The sequence below is a fragment of the Cryptomeria japonica genome, chromosome 2, assembly GCF_030272615.1.
Source record: "Cryptomeria japonica chromosome 2, Sugi_1.0, whole genome shotgun sequence".
In the NCBI taxonomy this organism is placed as follows: domain Eukaryota; kingdom Viridiplantae; phylum Streptophyta; class Pinopsida; order Cupressales; family Cupressaceae; genus Cryptomeria; species Cryptomeria japonica.
This window is the reverse complement of record NC_081406.1, coordinates 82,540,243-82,557,283: the sequence shown is the minus strand read 5'-3', so window position 1 is coordinate 82,557,283 and position 17,041 is coordinate 82,540,243. Positions and strand designations below refer to the sequence as shown.

The following is a 17,041-nucleotide window of genomic DNA, read 5'->3' as shown; positions in this document are numbered from 1 at the left end:
AAAGAAGAATTGCTTCAAGCGGCTATGGTAGTTAAAGAAAATAAGAATATGCCTAAAGAATGGTGGAAGAAAATTAAGATGATTATTTCAACAATAAAGAAATCAATGGACAAATTAGTGCAAAAGCATGAAGCTACAAATAAAGTGTTGGTAAGAATAGAAGAATTCATTGGAGCACTTTCATTTTCATTTTGGGAAACTACTGCAAAAGCGTAGGCACCATTAGGCATATTCCAAGAATTCAAAGGTGACCTATACCTCTAGTGCACTAATAAAATCATCAATGATATGGTACAAATCGAAGCTGAGCTATTGAATATACAATCCAAGTTGTAGGTTACAACAACTTGAGAAAGAAATTGGAGAAGTTGAACTATTCAAAAGCTATCAAGATCAAGTATACCGAAAATCGATATTTGAAGGATCCTAATGAGATGGTAAATATTTTTATAGATTCTTTTCCAAATACGATAGATAAATATATTTTATTTTATTTTTCCAAATCAGTTTGAGTTGAAGTTCTAGTATGTTCTATTGCTTTAAACACACACAAAGTTTGGCCTAGTGATTCACTTCGATCGCCCACATCATTTCATGCATTTTGTGCCATGTTGGAAGCAAACTACAACTTACTTAGAAAAGGTCGCATGCTTTCACCGCATGAAAACATTGTCTGGCTGCTATTTTAGGGCCATGTTTTTATTTTCTTTCTTTATTAATAAAACATCTTCTCTTGCATAAGCTAAGGCGTGCATTTAGCTTCTTTTTGTAAATTCTATATAAACTAACTTGCGTGTTAGAATTAAGGTTTGGGAATTCATTTATTAGCATTTTCAATAAGTGTTTGCATTATTCAGTGTGATTTTCTTTTGAAGAATGTGGAGTTTTTAAAAATTAATAATAAATTAGACATTTTATTTGTTGGAAATAAATTGATGATCATTTGGTATTGATTATTATGGATTTACTTACTCACGTGTTGGATAAATTGACTGGATTTATGTTTGAATGTTTCATTCACATGGTTTCATATTAGTGTTGCGGATGGGTATGACATTCTAATTTGATGAAATTTGAAAATATTGAAGTTTTATGTTTTCCTTGGATGATTGTGCATCGATATTTATAATTAATTGTGAGAATATCTAGTTAATGCAATATTGGTTGGATATATTCAATCTAATTTTCCACTGTGTTGAAGTGAGTTCATGCGTTGTCTATTAGCATATTAGCATAGATTTCATTATTATTTTTGTTACCCTACCATCTTTTGTTATTTCTTCTAATTCATGTTAGAATAGAATTGAAGATTGAGAAGCAACTTTATTTCAAATATGCTTATGAATATTCTCATGATTATAATCTAATATCGTAAATCTTGCATATTGTGTTATTATTAGAGTTTGGTTAACTTTATTTTCATCTGAATACTTATTATAACTAGCAAATTACCCTCATTTAACAACCATGTCAAGTAATTAAGTCATTTCAACACAGTAGAGACCTATCTATAAAGGACGCTTGGACTGTAACTTCATTATTTTTCAAGAGAGGTGATTCATCACTGAATCACTTGTTGTTGGCTTTGCTAACACCACTGTCAACAATTGCATCAGTGGTGGTGGTGGTGGTAACAATGGCATTGACCATGGTGGGGTGGAGAATCAACACTTGGAGGACTCAATTTTAAGGGAAATTATCATATCTGGATTTGCTATTCACCCATTATAATACAAGAATCTAAAATAAGGATGATGCTCATGATGGTTGGGAACCTATACCTAAATTTTAAAATCCCAATGGAAGGAGTAACTATGGGGAATCATTTATGTGATGCTCCTCCTTCACTAGACTATGGAATGGTGTTCCTTGTGGCCTAAATACTTTATATTTTATTCTTGGATCACCCTTGGGACATACTAGTAATAATTGTATTATGAATATTTTAGTTTTCTTTTTATATGTCATAAATAATTAGTGTGTGAAAGTTATCATTTTTTGCTCTTAATATTGGGTTGATGTGTTCTTTGAATCTCTATTGTGTTTTGATTCCATCTACTCATTTTTATATGAATAACAATTATAGTACTTATATTATTATAATGGTCAAAATTGCATACCCATGTGATTCTCCTTTATGTTTGAACCCATAATGACTAGGTTATAATTATGCATTGATAAGTGTGCATTTGGTGTATTTTATTATGGAAGTTGGCAAATAACTTAATTCCAACCTTATTATAGTTCTAAACATCTCAAGAGTCCACAATCACTTACTAAATCTATCATTTTCCACCTTGGTTTAGACCTATGATCATGGAATTGATTAGATCATATTTTGGTCCCACAAATATGAACCCTAAACTATTAAAATTCAAAATTATAAAATCAGACTCACATTTCCCTTTCTCATTGGTCATTATGAGTTGACTAAAGCATGCAAAATTTCAAATTACTCACTATAATGGAGCATTCAATGACTAACCCCAATTCATTTGAATAATTTGGGAATGTAGCACACATCTATAATTTATGAAGGCATAAAAATAATATCATTACATCAACTTTCTAGGAGTATATTGCATGGTTGTCTATTGTCCTCAATATTTGTTTGTTGTCATTGAATTGACACACGCCTATTGGATTGACCAAAGTAGAATAAATCCTTATCTATCATGCTCCAAAACAATGTCTATCACCTCCATCTTTTAAAAGATAGGTCACATATGCATGTGCAAATAGATTACAAAAACTCAAATTACACAAGTTTAGATGTGACCTTGAGCTCAATTTTATGCACAAGTTGAATTCCATACTCATAAGGTTCATTTTTGAACTTACATAAGCAAACCAAACAATCATATAATCAATCTATCAGTTCTCCAAAATTCATCTTCAAACTCTACTTTTATGATACACTAACAAATTAGTTTCCAGTACCTAACATAATCAAAATCTACATTAAATCCAAAACTAAATATGTTTATATTATTCATTTAATTTCTAAATTACTTTAAATATTCATTTCATTATCAATTACCAATCCCAAAATACTTTATTTATTATTATTTTAAAAAACTACCCTAAAAAATTGTATGAGATCTTCCTCATACACTATTCACTTTAAAAATATTTTACAATTTCATGTTTAAACATTAATTATTCTATTTAAACTATCTCTTAAAACCATTAATCTTGCTTATTGACTCTATAATATCTACAAGTGTTCTCAGTGAGGATGACTCATAACCACACATATTAAAACTCGTGTTACAACGTGCATAAAGAAAGTTGACTGTGATGTGGCCCTAAGAGTCATATAATTTAATCACCCATTAAAAAATTTATAGGGTGGTTAAGAATATTGTGCATTGGCCAATTATTATTAAAAGATTTCATATATAGAAAATTATATTTGAATATTTTTCAACAATTGCACTTGAGAACAAAAGCATCAAATATAAATATAAAAAAATATTATTAAAAGATTTCATCTAACTTAAGGAGAGCATATGGGTTAGGAAGATGATATAAATTAGTCACATTAAAGTTTGTCCAAGATTTTAGATGGAGGAATGTTGAAATTTTAGATTATTACCTAACAAATTTGAATTGGTGATATTCTCATTTGTTATATAAATATATTAAAAAAAAATTATTTAGATATTTTCTAGAATATTTGTGTTTACTATCTTAAATCAATTATGTTGCAGTTATTTATTTATTAACATGTAAATAAAGTTTAAGAATATTCTTTCGATTTTATTAATAGATTTAGGTGAAGAGTTTATGGAAAAATAAGTTTTGAAAATTTTGTTGTGTATGGTTTGTAAGGTTTATTATTATTATTGAAGGTTTTATTCTTGAAGTATAATTGTCTTGGTTTATAATAATTTGCATTCATGCAATGATACATGGCATATTAAGGAGTAAGTGCATGAATTGTGCATGAACATCATAGAATCAATTATATTATAAATAAATATCTATATAAATCTTATAGATGCAGTGAATTGATTATAATTAATATTATCATCGATGTATTTAGTAAAGTTTTATTGAACTTAACTTTAACATGTAATGTGTATTTTTATTGTTTATTGTTTATTATTTAAATTTGATATTAATAATTTGTATTGCTGAGGTAGATGTGTATTGAAATTTTGACATATTTATGGTGATGATATAGAGACTAGGTGCTTATACACATGATATTTAAGTGTTTAATTATGATTGAATTCTTGTAACAATCAAATTGCTAACATTTTTTATTTTGTTGTTAGTGTTAGCAAGTGACATGAGAGGAGATCCATAAAATGTTTACTAAAAAAATAAAGGGATTTGTAGTGTTTGAAACTTGAGTTGTTGTGTTGTCATTGATGTCAACCTATCTTGTGTTGTCATTGATGTTAATATGTCTTGTGTTGTCATTGGTTTCACTATGTGTTGCAGATGGTCCAAAAATGTATGTTATGATGTTGTTGTGTGGACTGGAAGTGATATTATGGTGTTTATGAAAAGTTGGTGTAGTGAAAGGTTCAATATGTAGGAAACGATATTTTTGCAAGAAAGAGCTTTTAATGTCCTAGTGGAAGAATGCTTTGCATTCCTGTGTTATGTGAAGATTATGGTGTGCAATTCTGGATATAATGTTTATGATCTATGTATGTTGTACTATCAAGTTTATAGGTCCTCTATTGCTCAGATGATAAAGGTGGTTGTTGTTATTTTTGACAGTGGTTGTCTATTAAAATTGGTCTAGAGAATGATTGGCAGTTCTTGTTATGTGGATTCAAGTGTTGCGGCTTGGAGGACTTGTTTATTTCATTTGTGCAATGTTCCAATTTATTTTTCTAGTTATGGTTTGATTGGCAAGTGAAGTTATGATGTTCTGAATTCAGCTTTGTTAGCTAGCTCGATTTTTTATTGACTGAGGTGGTGTATTCTATCTGGATCTTGCCCTTTTGGTTTGGATATGTTTTTGGTGGATGATTTTGAAGGTTGATATGGGTCTCACCATGGTGTGTGTAGATTCGCATTATGTTTTTTGCATTGGATAATGTTTGTGGGCCAATGAGTTGGGATACTACATTGTTTATCTATGTGTAGTGTCCTAAAATTGCACCCCTTTCCAGTGTTGACTGCATTTGGGTCTTCACATTAGTGTTTGTGCCCCTTGGCTTGATTTAAGATCTAGTTATTCTCATACACATCACAAATGCCATAAAACTCAAAATACACCTCATCAAAGCACCATGAACCTACCCCAAAATAATAGGGCAAGACCATGGCACCATGCACTAGGACCATGGCGCCACGCCATGGTCCACAATAATTTGAGGCTCCTCAAAACCCAATGCAACCTTTCAAATATGAGTGGGATTCCCCTCTCCGTGTCGACTCATGTTAGAAAATTAATCAGTTTTCTCGACTCCGACTCGGCTTATACTACTCAGATCTAAGTGCATGCAAAAATACCGCATTTGTAGCTCACTATTTTCTCGGTTTTACCTTCATTTTTTAACACTTTACCTATTTCAGCATTTCAACTTACAAAAGAGAGGAAAAAACCCACAATAATTAATCAATCCATTCAGTATTCAGTCCTTAATCTGACTTGTGACTGAATCTAGTGGGATCCCTTCCCTATTTTGAATGTAAAGTTTTTTAAGCAAAATTGGCTTGGTGATTTCTCCCTTCTATGTTGCAAATTGCCAATCAAATTTTCCCCTTTAGACTATGTATGTTTCATTTGATGCTGACTTTGGAGTATGTGTTAGCATGTGTGGTTTGTTAGAATCGCTTAGAAGAGACTTGTTGTAGTATGTTTGTCCCCTCTATTTCTTGGAGTGGACCGAAATGGATAATTTAGGTTCGGGTGGCCAAATTTATGTAATATTGTTTATTTTATCTGTGGTCGACCCTTAACTAGAGTTTCAATGAATTATCTTGTATATATAAGAGTGTGGATGTATGAGTTGAGTATGGGAAGTAGGTGAATTGGTGTGAAGTAGATTTGAATTATGCACAAATAGATTTGATATAGAAGAAGTATGAAAGATAGTTGTGAAGAGATTTGAGACAGTTTGATGCCAGATGTGTTTGCCATGATACCAGTTAGTTAACATAGTAGTTCTAGGACAATTTCATGATTAGGAGATCTTGTTCATTTCAGTTCATTGATCGTCTGCACCCGTCGAAAGAAGGTGGTGCCTTCCTTTGGGCAACCAATGCATTCATTTTTATCTTACCTTAAGGTTGTGCGCCTTAGTCGTGCAAGTCCTTTCAGGGGTAGTGAGCTCCTTGGCCTTTGGCCTAAACATTGTAATCAATTATTCATATTGTAAATGTGATTCTCACCGTGGTTTTTCCTTGTTTAGGGATTTTCACATAAATCAGGTGTTCATGTGTATGGTGTGCTTTGTGCTTTCATGTTTCATAATTACAGGTAATAAGTTAAGTGTAGTTTGAATTTTAATAGATCAGAAGTAAAGTGATTTGAGGTTTGGATTGATTCACCTCACCCCCCCTCCTCTCGCCTCTTAGTCTTGTGGTGTGTTCAACAATTGGTATCAAATCTTTTTCCTCTTAGAAGAGCTTAACCACTTGAGGAAGATTTGGAATGGTGAAAGAAGTTAATTTCAAAGAACCAAGGTTTAATGGCACAAGTTACTCTTATTGAAAGGAAATAATGGAATATCACTTGGAATCTTTGTTGACTGGAATATGGGAAAGTATCAAGAATGGGTATAGTGCTCTGACCAATGACCCCAGATAAGGTTAACACACGTGAGAACAATGCAAAGACTAAAGTTGTAGTTATCAGTTGTCCAAGTGATGCGATATTTGCTAAAGTTGTTGGGTTGAAATCTACTAAAGAAGTTAAGGAGAAGCTAAGTAGTGTATATGAAGGTGATGAGAAGAAAAAGCAAGCCAAGATGGCAATTATACTACTCATTATTATAAAGGTAAAAATTGCATACCCATGTAATTCTCCTTTATGTTTGAACCCTTAATGACTAGGTTATTATTATGCATTGATGAGTGTGCTATTTGGTGTATTTTACTACACAAGTTGACAAATAACTTAATTCCAACCGTATAATATTTCTAAACATCCCAAGAGTCCACTCTCATTTACTAAATCCATCATTTTCCACCAACATTCTAGGAGTATATTGCATAGTTGTCTATTATCTTCAATATTTGTTTGTTGTCATTAAATTGACACACACCTATTGGATCCACCAAAGGAGAATAAATCCATATCTAGCACGCTCCTAAACAATGTTTGCCAATACCATTTTTTAAAATATAGGTCACATATGCATGTGCAAATAGATTACAAAAAGCACAAATTACACAAGTTTAGATTTGTGACCTCCAGTTCAACTTCATGCACAAGTTGAATTCCAAACTCATGGGGATCATTTTTGCATTTGCATAAGCAAACCAAATAGTCATATAATCAATCTATCAATTCTCCAAAGCTCATCGTACAAACTCTACTTTTCTGATACAATGACAAATCAATTTACAAAACCTAACATAGTCAAAATCGACATTGAATCCAAAACTAAATATGTTTATATTATTCATTTAATTTCTATATTACATTAAATATTCATTTTATTATCAATTATCAATCCTAACTCCCTATCCTAAAATTCTTTATTTATTATTATTTAATTAATCTACCCTCAAAAAAAATTGTGTGAGATCTTCCTCATAAACTATTCACTTTAAAATATTTTACAATTCATTTTTTTAAAATTAATTATTCTATTTAAACTATGTCTTAAAACCATTAATCTTGCTTATTGACTCTATAATAACTACAAGTCTTGTCGGTGAGAATGACTCATAATAAAACATATTAAAACACGTGTTACACCGTGCATAAAGAAAATGGACTTTTATGTGGCCCTAAGAGTCATATAATTTACTCCCTCATAAAATATTTATAGGGTGGTTGAGAATATTATGCTTTGGTCAATTATTATTAAAATATTTCATATATAGATAAATTTATTTAAATATTTTCAACAATTATTCAACAATTGCACTTGAGTACAAAAGCACCAAATTTAAAATATAGAAAAATATCATTAAAAGATTTCATCTAACTTAAGGAGAGCATCTGGGGTAGGAAGAGGATATGGATTAGTCACATTAAAGATTTCATTTGCTATATAAATTTAATACATTTTATAATAAAAAATGTATTCATATATTCTCTAGAATGCTAATTTAGCTATGCCACGGTTACTTGTTTATTAACATATAAAAAAAAGTTTAAGAATATTCTTTAAATTTTATTAGTAGATTTAGGTAAAAAGTTTATTGGAAAATAAGTTTAAGGTTTTATAGTTGAAATATAAATGTTTTGTTTTATAATAATTAATTTCATATTAAGGAGTAAGTGCATGAATCGTGCATGAACATCATATAATCAAATATATTATAAATAAATATCTATATAAATCTTATTGATGCAGTGAATTGATTAGAATGAATATTATTATTGATACATTTAGTAAAGTTTTAATCGAACTTATCTTTTAACATGTAATTTGTATTTTTATCATTTATTATTTAAATTTGGTATTCATAATTTGTATAGTTGAGCTAGATGTGTATGCAGACTCAAAAATATTTTTGGTGATAATATAAAGACTAGGTGCATGCACACATGATTCTTAAGTGTTTAATTATGGTCAAATGCATGTAACAATCAAACAACTAACAATTTTTGTTTTGTTGTTAGTGTTAGCAAGTGACATGAGAGGAGATCCATAAAACGTTTACTAAAAAATAAAGGAATTTGTGGTGTTTGAAACTTGAGTTGTTGTGTTGTCATTTGTGGTTCATGAAAATTTATTTACATGAGGATCAAATAATAATGTGAGGTATTGTTTGACTCACTATTATGAAATTAAGTGCACCAAAGAATGAAATAATAGGAAATAAAATATAAATACTTGATAGAAATGAGTCACTACAAGAAAACAAACCTCCAAAAGTATTCAATAAGAATATATTCCACAATATAATGATAATGATATATCCACTACCTGCTAATACTATATTTATGTCATGGGAACTACCCAAGAAAGTCTAACTATAAAACTATAGATATAATCAAAGGACTTAATTAAAGGTTATGCTAGACTAAAATCAGCTACACATATCCACATGCACAGTATATTATAAGATCTTAGCATACCCCTCCCCTTAAAATCAATGTTTTTATCAAAATATGATGCATGGATACTTTGCAACAACACTTCATCTTCTCATGTTGCATCTTCACTAGCCAAATTCTTTCACTTAATCAAATACTTTATAATTGTCCTCATCTACAACCTCTTAGTGTGTATTTGAAGGATTCCCTTAAATTCCAAAATCATTAAACTTTCCTCCTTATCAAGCTCTGGTAACTTTGTCTAGGTTGAAAGTCTTTATGTAATGACCTTAAGAAACATAGAAGACCATATGTGTTTTTGTTGAGTTGGCTAATTATAGTTTATATGCTACGCTATCAATCTTTAATAAAACCTAATAAGACCCATAGTATCTCGCTAAAATTATGTTATTTTTTTTTTATTGATGTCATCTACTTATATGGTTGTAATCACACAAAGACCCAATCTCTTTCTTCAATTTTTTTCTCACTAGGGTGTTGATTAGCTTGTTGTTAAGCCTATTATGTGTCATTTCCAAGTTCACTGTAAGACTAGAAAATACCACTTTCTAGTACTAAATGTGTTCTTCTATTGGTTTAACCTTTGAGTATACCCTCAAAAAATAGGGATGGATTGTGGATGGTATCAATTTAGTGGTAAAAATGGAGAAAATTTGGATGAATATTTATACCACCATTCTACTAATGATATACCATTGCACCCATCTCTACTATTTATCTTAAACAAAACACTCAAAGAAAGTGTTAACCACCTTAGCTTATTCATATAATTAGGGATAATACAATAAGTTATGAGTGAGGTGAATAACCATGCATACAAATAAATTAGTAAAAAATTCACTTATAAATATAGGATCATGATCACATACTATAATTTTTGGGGTCCATTTTAGCTTCTAAATGGAGGCCTCAAAGGCTACTACAACACTTGATATGAATGAGTGTGACAAACTACAAAAATATACATATGTGGAGAATCTTCCCATAATAATCATGGTGATATTATTCTTGAGTTTTGAAAAATCTAATGTTAAAATTCATGGATTTCTCTTCCCAACTCTAACTTGAAATAGGTAAAGGTTTTATAAGTCTCAAAGTCTTTACTATCTCTCCATTATTTTGTCAATGTGGCATGCCTTCTACTATAATATATTTTACATCACTTTGAGCTCTTCCTAAAATATATATTCTACTTGATTCTATGATGCCTTCAAGAAATTTGAATGCCCACTTGTTAGAAGCATGGAACTTTACTAGAACATTAAGCTTAATGTTTGAGTTCTTACATAAGTACAAACTATCCTTGTACAATAGGGTGTCTCCTTTCCACAAATTTTTCTAACAAACTAGAATCTTGTTAGAGTTTTTGGATGAGATTTTACATATTCATATCCTCCAACTCATCTCATTTTGTATCAACCCAATCCAACTATTGTATGTAAATGGCTCACAATAATGATCTTGTAGATTCATCCCTCTAAGATAGAGCATTGACCACAAAACTATATTTTCCTTTCTTGTCTATGATGTCAAAGTCATTCCCAACATCTTTTTGAATCATTTATATTGTTCATTAGATGATAAAATTTTCTCCAAGAAGTATTCAAGAATATCATGATTTGTCCTTACATTAAAGTGTCTTCCCATCAAATATGGTCTTTAGTGTTTAACTGCATAAAGGATAGTCATCATTTTTTTTCTCATAAATAAGATTTAACAAATTCTTACATTTGAGTTGCTAACTCTCAAATGCATGTGTGTCACTTATATGTCATAAATTGAAACATCACATTCTGAATGAAGATTTTGGAAGGTTTTAGAAAAATATAGCATAACTAGAACTAGAGTGGTGCACATCACTTCCTTTCACTTCTCAAATACCTTGATGGCTACTTCATTCCACTAGAAGGTATCCTTCATTGATAAAATTATGCGTGTTGTTTCTATGCAACCATAATAATGAAAGTAACCATTAAGGCCTAATAAATCCCTTAGTTTCTTAAGGGACATAGGTATTTTCTATTCTAGTATGGCTTTGATCTTGTAAGGGTTCACTTTTACATTCTTATGTGACAATATGGCATAGTACTCTACCGCTTTGACTTAAAAAATATATTTGGATGGCTTAGCAAAAAGTTGTTAAAAAAAACACACATAATTCACATGTTGCAAGTATTCCTCCCTAGTTTTGCTATATATTAAGATGTCATAAAAAAGGATCATTTTTTTTTAAAACAAATGACCTAGAAATATATTTCATTGAATCCTATAAAGCAGAGGGTGCATTTGTGAGTCCAATAGACATCACCATTAAATTAGTGGCCCTTGTGGATTCTAAAAGTCATTTATGTATATCCTCATTTCTAATTTTGATTAAGTGATAATTAGAATAAAGTTCAAGTTTGATAAAATAAACACCACCATTTAACTCACTTAAAAAATCATCAATTACTAGGATAAAAAAACTTATTTTTTTTAGGTGTACTTATTAAGCTCTATATAATCTAGAAACATTCTTGAGATGCCACTCTTATTGAATTAGTATATATCTCCTAAATGCAATTAAGACATGAATTTCTTCACTTGATAACAAGTCTTACTAGTGCTTTCAAACATCACCCAACTCATATAAACATAGTTAAACATGTTTTTGAAAGGTAAGAACATAAAATTCATAACTCTCATTTTGAAATAAATATCTTAAATATTAATAAAAAGATTTTTCATGCAATTCTAACCCTAATAGAATATCGTTCACTTTCTAAGAACCTCATTGTGACAAATTTAATGTTAGATTTTTCGAAAATAACATAGAAAATATATTACAATAAAACTAAAAACATTTATCCCTTTTATCAATTTACCATCTATTTCAATACTTATTTACATTCATCCCCATACTAATTTAATTGATTAAAATCATTAATTTATTAGCCTCTAAATATGTGTATGTGTGTAGAGCCTTTATTACTATGAAATTGATTCGTTTTGTAGTGTGGTCAAATGAATTAAAAAAAAAAAATTGGGACCCTTAGCTAAGGAATCTTTGACATTAAGGATTTCTGATTTTGTGCTCTCATCATTCTAATCCCAAATTATATGTGATTAGGTTTACTTTATGAAGTCAATATTAAAATTTTAATCTTAAGTCATATACGGGCAAAAACAAAGAATTTTTTTATTTATTTTTTAAAGTATTAAAAAAAATTAGATGAACATATGCTCAAATATAATATTTTCATGACTTAGATAAGGTGCACCCACCGATAGTAGTTAGGAGAAAAGGAGATTGACTTATTTTTATTACATTAGTTTGGAGTTCTCTGCATTGACACACTAGAGGATAAATTTGCATACATGGTATTTTTACACTTTTGAGTGATGTTGTGATTTGATGTCAAGTTGATTTTTTCCACTAAATTTTTTAGATGAGGATTAGTTGAAGTTATAGGTATGTAGAATTTAATTTGTGTGACAGGAGAGAATTAATAAATGTCTTATTATTTATCTATTTGTTTTGTACATGACATATTTTTCTGTTATCTTCTATTTATCTATTTGCTTTCTTATCTTTTATTTGACATGCTTAAGGTATGATATAGTTGTGTTTATATAAATCACATAGATTTCATGTTGTGAAGGTTGAGAGTTACTAGGAAGTTGAATCATTTGTTATGGAAATGGAACTATTTCCTAATATTCAACTACTCATTTCCTAATGGTTGTGAAGTGTAATTGTTTTCTAGTACATGTATATTGTGCTAGTGTATCACATTGTTTCTACATTAGGTTTAGATGAAGTATGGTTATTGCAAGAATATTGGATCCTGCGCAGAGATATATATATCATTGTTAGAGTATGTGTGCCACATGCTAGATATAAGTGGATAGTTATATGTTTTCATAATATTGCTACCAACATACACTAGACCATACCCTATGACCTTTTTAACTAATTTTAAATCTCTCATTCCCAAAGTTGGCTTTTCTAAAATTTGATTCAACATCCCTCAATGCACATGCCATATATATCAAGTTGAGTGACTAGGATGAATATTTTTATATAGATAGCTTGAGGTAATTAATTTTCATCAAACAATTTTGAAATTTCATTTCACAAAGCATCTACATAAGAACATTACATCAACATGACATCCTTGGAAATTGTATTGACTACTTGACATGTTTGCAGAGATTGTACAAATGAAAAACAAAGGGTTTTAACTACTAGAAAGGAATTTGATCATTATTCCTCTATCCAAATGTAAATTCTATTATACTTTTACATACCACATGGAAGGAATTATGGCCCAAACCAAATTGTGTGACACACATTAGTCCTCCATCAATCTATACTACAATTCAAATTCATCATAGGACCCATATTGTAGATCCATTATTAGAATTCTAGAGTTGACCATTGATCATAGCATAATGTAACACAATTATTGAAGGATATGAAAAGACTTTTATTTTTTGTTATCCTCAGGGTATCCCCGCGACTTAGCCCAGCGCTCAAACCTAGAACCTTGGCTTGGCCATTAACAACCAAATTTGGGGCTCCGGAGAGAGGCAAGTTGAGGCGAGAGTAGTCCCTAGGGTCGCATGACAATCAACACTCGCCCCCAAGTGTGGGCAACATAATAATTCACGGGCCAAGGAGTCGAACACAAGACCTCGGGGAGCAAACCCAAGACTCAAGCCAACTCTGCTAACCCACGAGAGGCAAGGATATGAAAAGACTTGTGAAGCATTGAAGTAATGATTAAATGTTTTCAGGTGCTTATTTTTGTCTTTTAAATTTGCTAGACTTGTGTTTACACTCTTCGTCCCTTATTTGTCATTATACTTTTTAAGTCCCATAAACCAATTTTGACCTTTCATGGATAATGATACTGTTATCTTATCTACATGCAAACAATTATGCCAAAATCAACCTTATATATATCATATTTAGTTTTCATTATTTAAAAAATAGTCTTCCATAGACAAAACATTGAAACTTTTGTTCCCTTCTCAAGTGCGTTGGCATGGACATAGTCATAATGCTAATAGTCGTGATTCTCATGATTTCCAAGGTTCCCTACCACCTCATGATTAGATTTAGTAAGCTTGATTGCCTTTTATTACATCAAACCAATGAGAAGATTGCTTTTGAGGAGCCAGATACAATAAATTTTCTCCCTTAGCATTCGCCATTACTCCCACAAGAAATAGAAATTCAACCATGAGATGGAGATAAACATAATAAAGAGGGGCGTTATAAGTTGGACACCAATTCTTAATTACTATGATCTTTTAGATAATTGGGATAAGCATAATGATTGTGGTTTGTCACCATTATTTGTCAAATATATATACATCTTATTACTTAATGATTTAATCACTTATTTACATTAATTTTATTTTAGAAAATTATATTTAAACATTGCTTCACCTAATTTTAGTATGTATTACCATTCTACCCATCTTCTTTGCAAATCTAATATAAAAATTAATTTTTTATTAAAATATATATAAGAACTTTATTCCTTAAAAAATAATTCCAAACTTTTTGCCTTTATTATTAAACAATTCAAATAAAAATTGCTATCATTTAATACATAATGTTTAAACATTATATTTTCAACCTAACTAAGATGCATCCATCCATTTATTATAAGCTGGACGAAATATATAAACAAATCCAACATCATCGTGTTTTTATTCTTTGAATAAAGTATGTATAGATTTTTTAATTTATTATTCTGTTTTTTTTTATAATTTTGAAAAAGTTTCTATTTATAAGAGCGCTACAAGCATGCTTCAATATTTTCAACTGGTTCTTGATAATTCTAATAAGTGTTCTTCACTCTTTCAACATTTTTTTGGCAATTCTAGTTCCCTAGCAATTGTACATTCATTGTGTTAAATAGATCATTCATTTTCGTAAGAGGAGGTTCATGTGAATTACTACTCATAAACATGGATTAGTGAATTCGACTCAAAAATTTTGCATTTGAATTCTGATAAATATCATAATATAACATGTATAAATATGAGTTAATAAAGTAGACTCAAAAACTACGCATTTGAATTCTGATATAAATATCCTTGGCATCTTTTTTAAATGAATATTGTTAAAAAAATTAATTTATTACTCTCAAAATAAAAGACAATCCATATACATATCCAATGTCCATATTATATGTCCATATTATGTAATGCATGAATTTTTATCATCAATGTTATCATCACACTTTATGATCTATAATCAAAACGAAAGAATTTATTAACTTTAAAGTAAAAAATAGATAATCTCCCTTAGCCAGAGTGAAATCCAAATGGAACTAAAATACAAAACTCTGCAAATTCAAGATTTTGGATTTTGGTCTCCATTTTCAACTAATCACCAATATACTTGAATTGATAGCTTTAAGAAGATACATGCCACTTTGGCCAATAAGCAGAGCTGAAAAATTTGACAGAGCAGAAGTAGATTCACGGGAATCGACGGATATCACCCTCTTTCTTCTGTTATGTGACGGGAACCGGTAAAACGACACAGAACAGCAGAGAAAAACCTTAACCGTAGTTTCAGGAAATATTTATAGAAGAAATTGGCGTCAAATCCTTCGTTATCGCACCAGAGTGGCGTTCGCCTGAGCAAAATACAGACAATTATTACAATCACTCCATCGGCCGTACTTCAAAATCGAAAGAATTTATGGAAAAAAGGCAAAAAATTTATTGGATGAAGCAATTCAATATAACAGATTACTAAATAAGAGACATTAAATTTTCATAATTCAGATTGAAATTATTTTGTGCTGTTTTTCTATTCTAACTCTGTGAGATTTTTTGCATGAGAAAATTCTTAGCAACAACACAGTATCTCAAAATAAGAAACATTAAATTTGCATAATCCAGATTGAAATTATTTGTGCTGTTTTTTAGATTTAGTGAAATTCTTTTGCATTAATAAACGGCAACAAAATAAGAAACGTTAAATTTTTATAGTCTAGATTAAAATTATTTGTACTGTTTTTAGATTCTGACTGTATGAGATTCTTTTACATCAACGACACAGAATCTCAAAATTTCAGAAACACAGTTGAATCCAAGAAATAGCACAAATAAAATTACTAAATTTCATTAAAAAATTTAGTGCTTAAAGTTGGATCTTCACCTGAGGAGAAGGATGAAAGAGGTTATGTCTGGGGGAGCGCGGAGGGAACTCAGACAAGCGGTTCCCCATATTATCATAAATTATCACACCAGAGAAATCCGGAGGCTGACAGCGCTCTCCCATGATAATACCTTTCTGCCAGAGAAACCCTCCCTCTTCCATTACCGCAAGGTCATATGCCTTCATCTCCTCTTCCTCGTTTCTCTCCCCTTTTCTCCCAAGCAAAATCTTTTTGCTGCTTATAGTATCGATAATGGCGCGGGCCGGAGACCTGGGCGGCAATTTGAAATTTCCAGAGCTACGAGGCGGCGAATCCATAGGACCGTCGGCGTAAGGGTTTTTTGATTTTCCTTCCTTGCGAGAATTCTTAGCGCAGAGTGCCGACACCACGGTCACCACGGCGAGCACGCCTGCTACAAGCACAAGAACAGCGGTTAATTTGGACAAGTAAGACCCTGGGATTCGAACCCCTGCCCTTCCGAAGCTCGCCAATGCCATCCACCTCGCCATGGGATTCGATCCCTCGACCTCGCAACAGAAAGTTTAGTATGATTCCGAAGCTTTTATGCAGGCAAAGGTAGTCGTGTAATGGGCAAATACGCGTGGAAAAGCTCGGGTATTTATGGGCTTTGAAATGCTGAAATTTTGGATTGTTTGTCCGAGTCCAA

At 30.9% G+C, this 17,041-nt stretch overlaps 1 protein-coding gene across 1 annotated transcript; it reads right to left on the bottom strand.

Moving 5' to 3' along the window:
• Positions 1-15,590: 15,590 nt before the first annotated feature.
• Positions 15,591-17,041, bottom strand: LOC131078841 (uncharacterized). The gene is made up of 2 exons (XM_058016635.2): positions 16,374-17,041; positions 15,591-15,846 (listed from the first exon to the last, which is right to left on the bottom strand). Exons 1-2 carry the CDS (start codon positions 16,881-16,883, stop codon positions 15,823-15,825), a joined length of 534 nt encoding a protein of 177 aa, XP_057872618.1. The 5' UTR covers positions 16,884-17,041; the 3' UTR covers positions 15,591-15,822.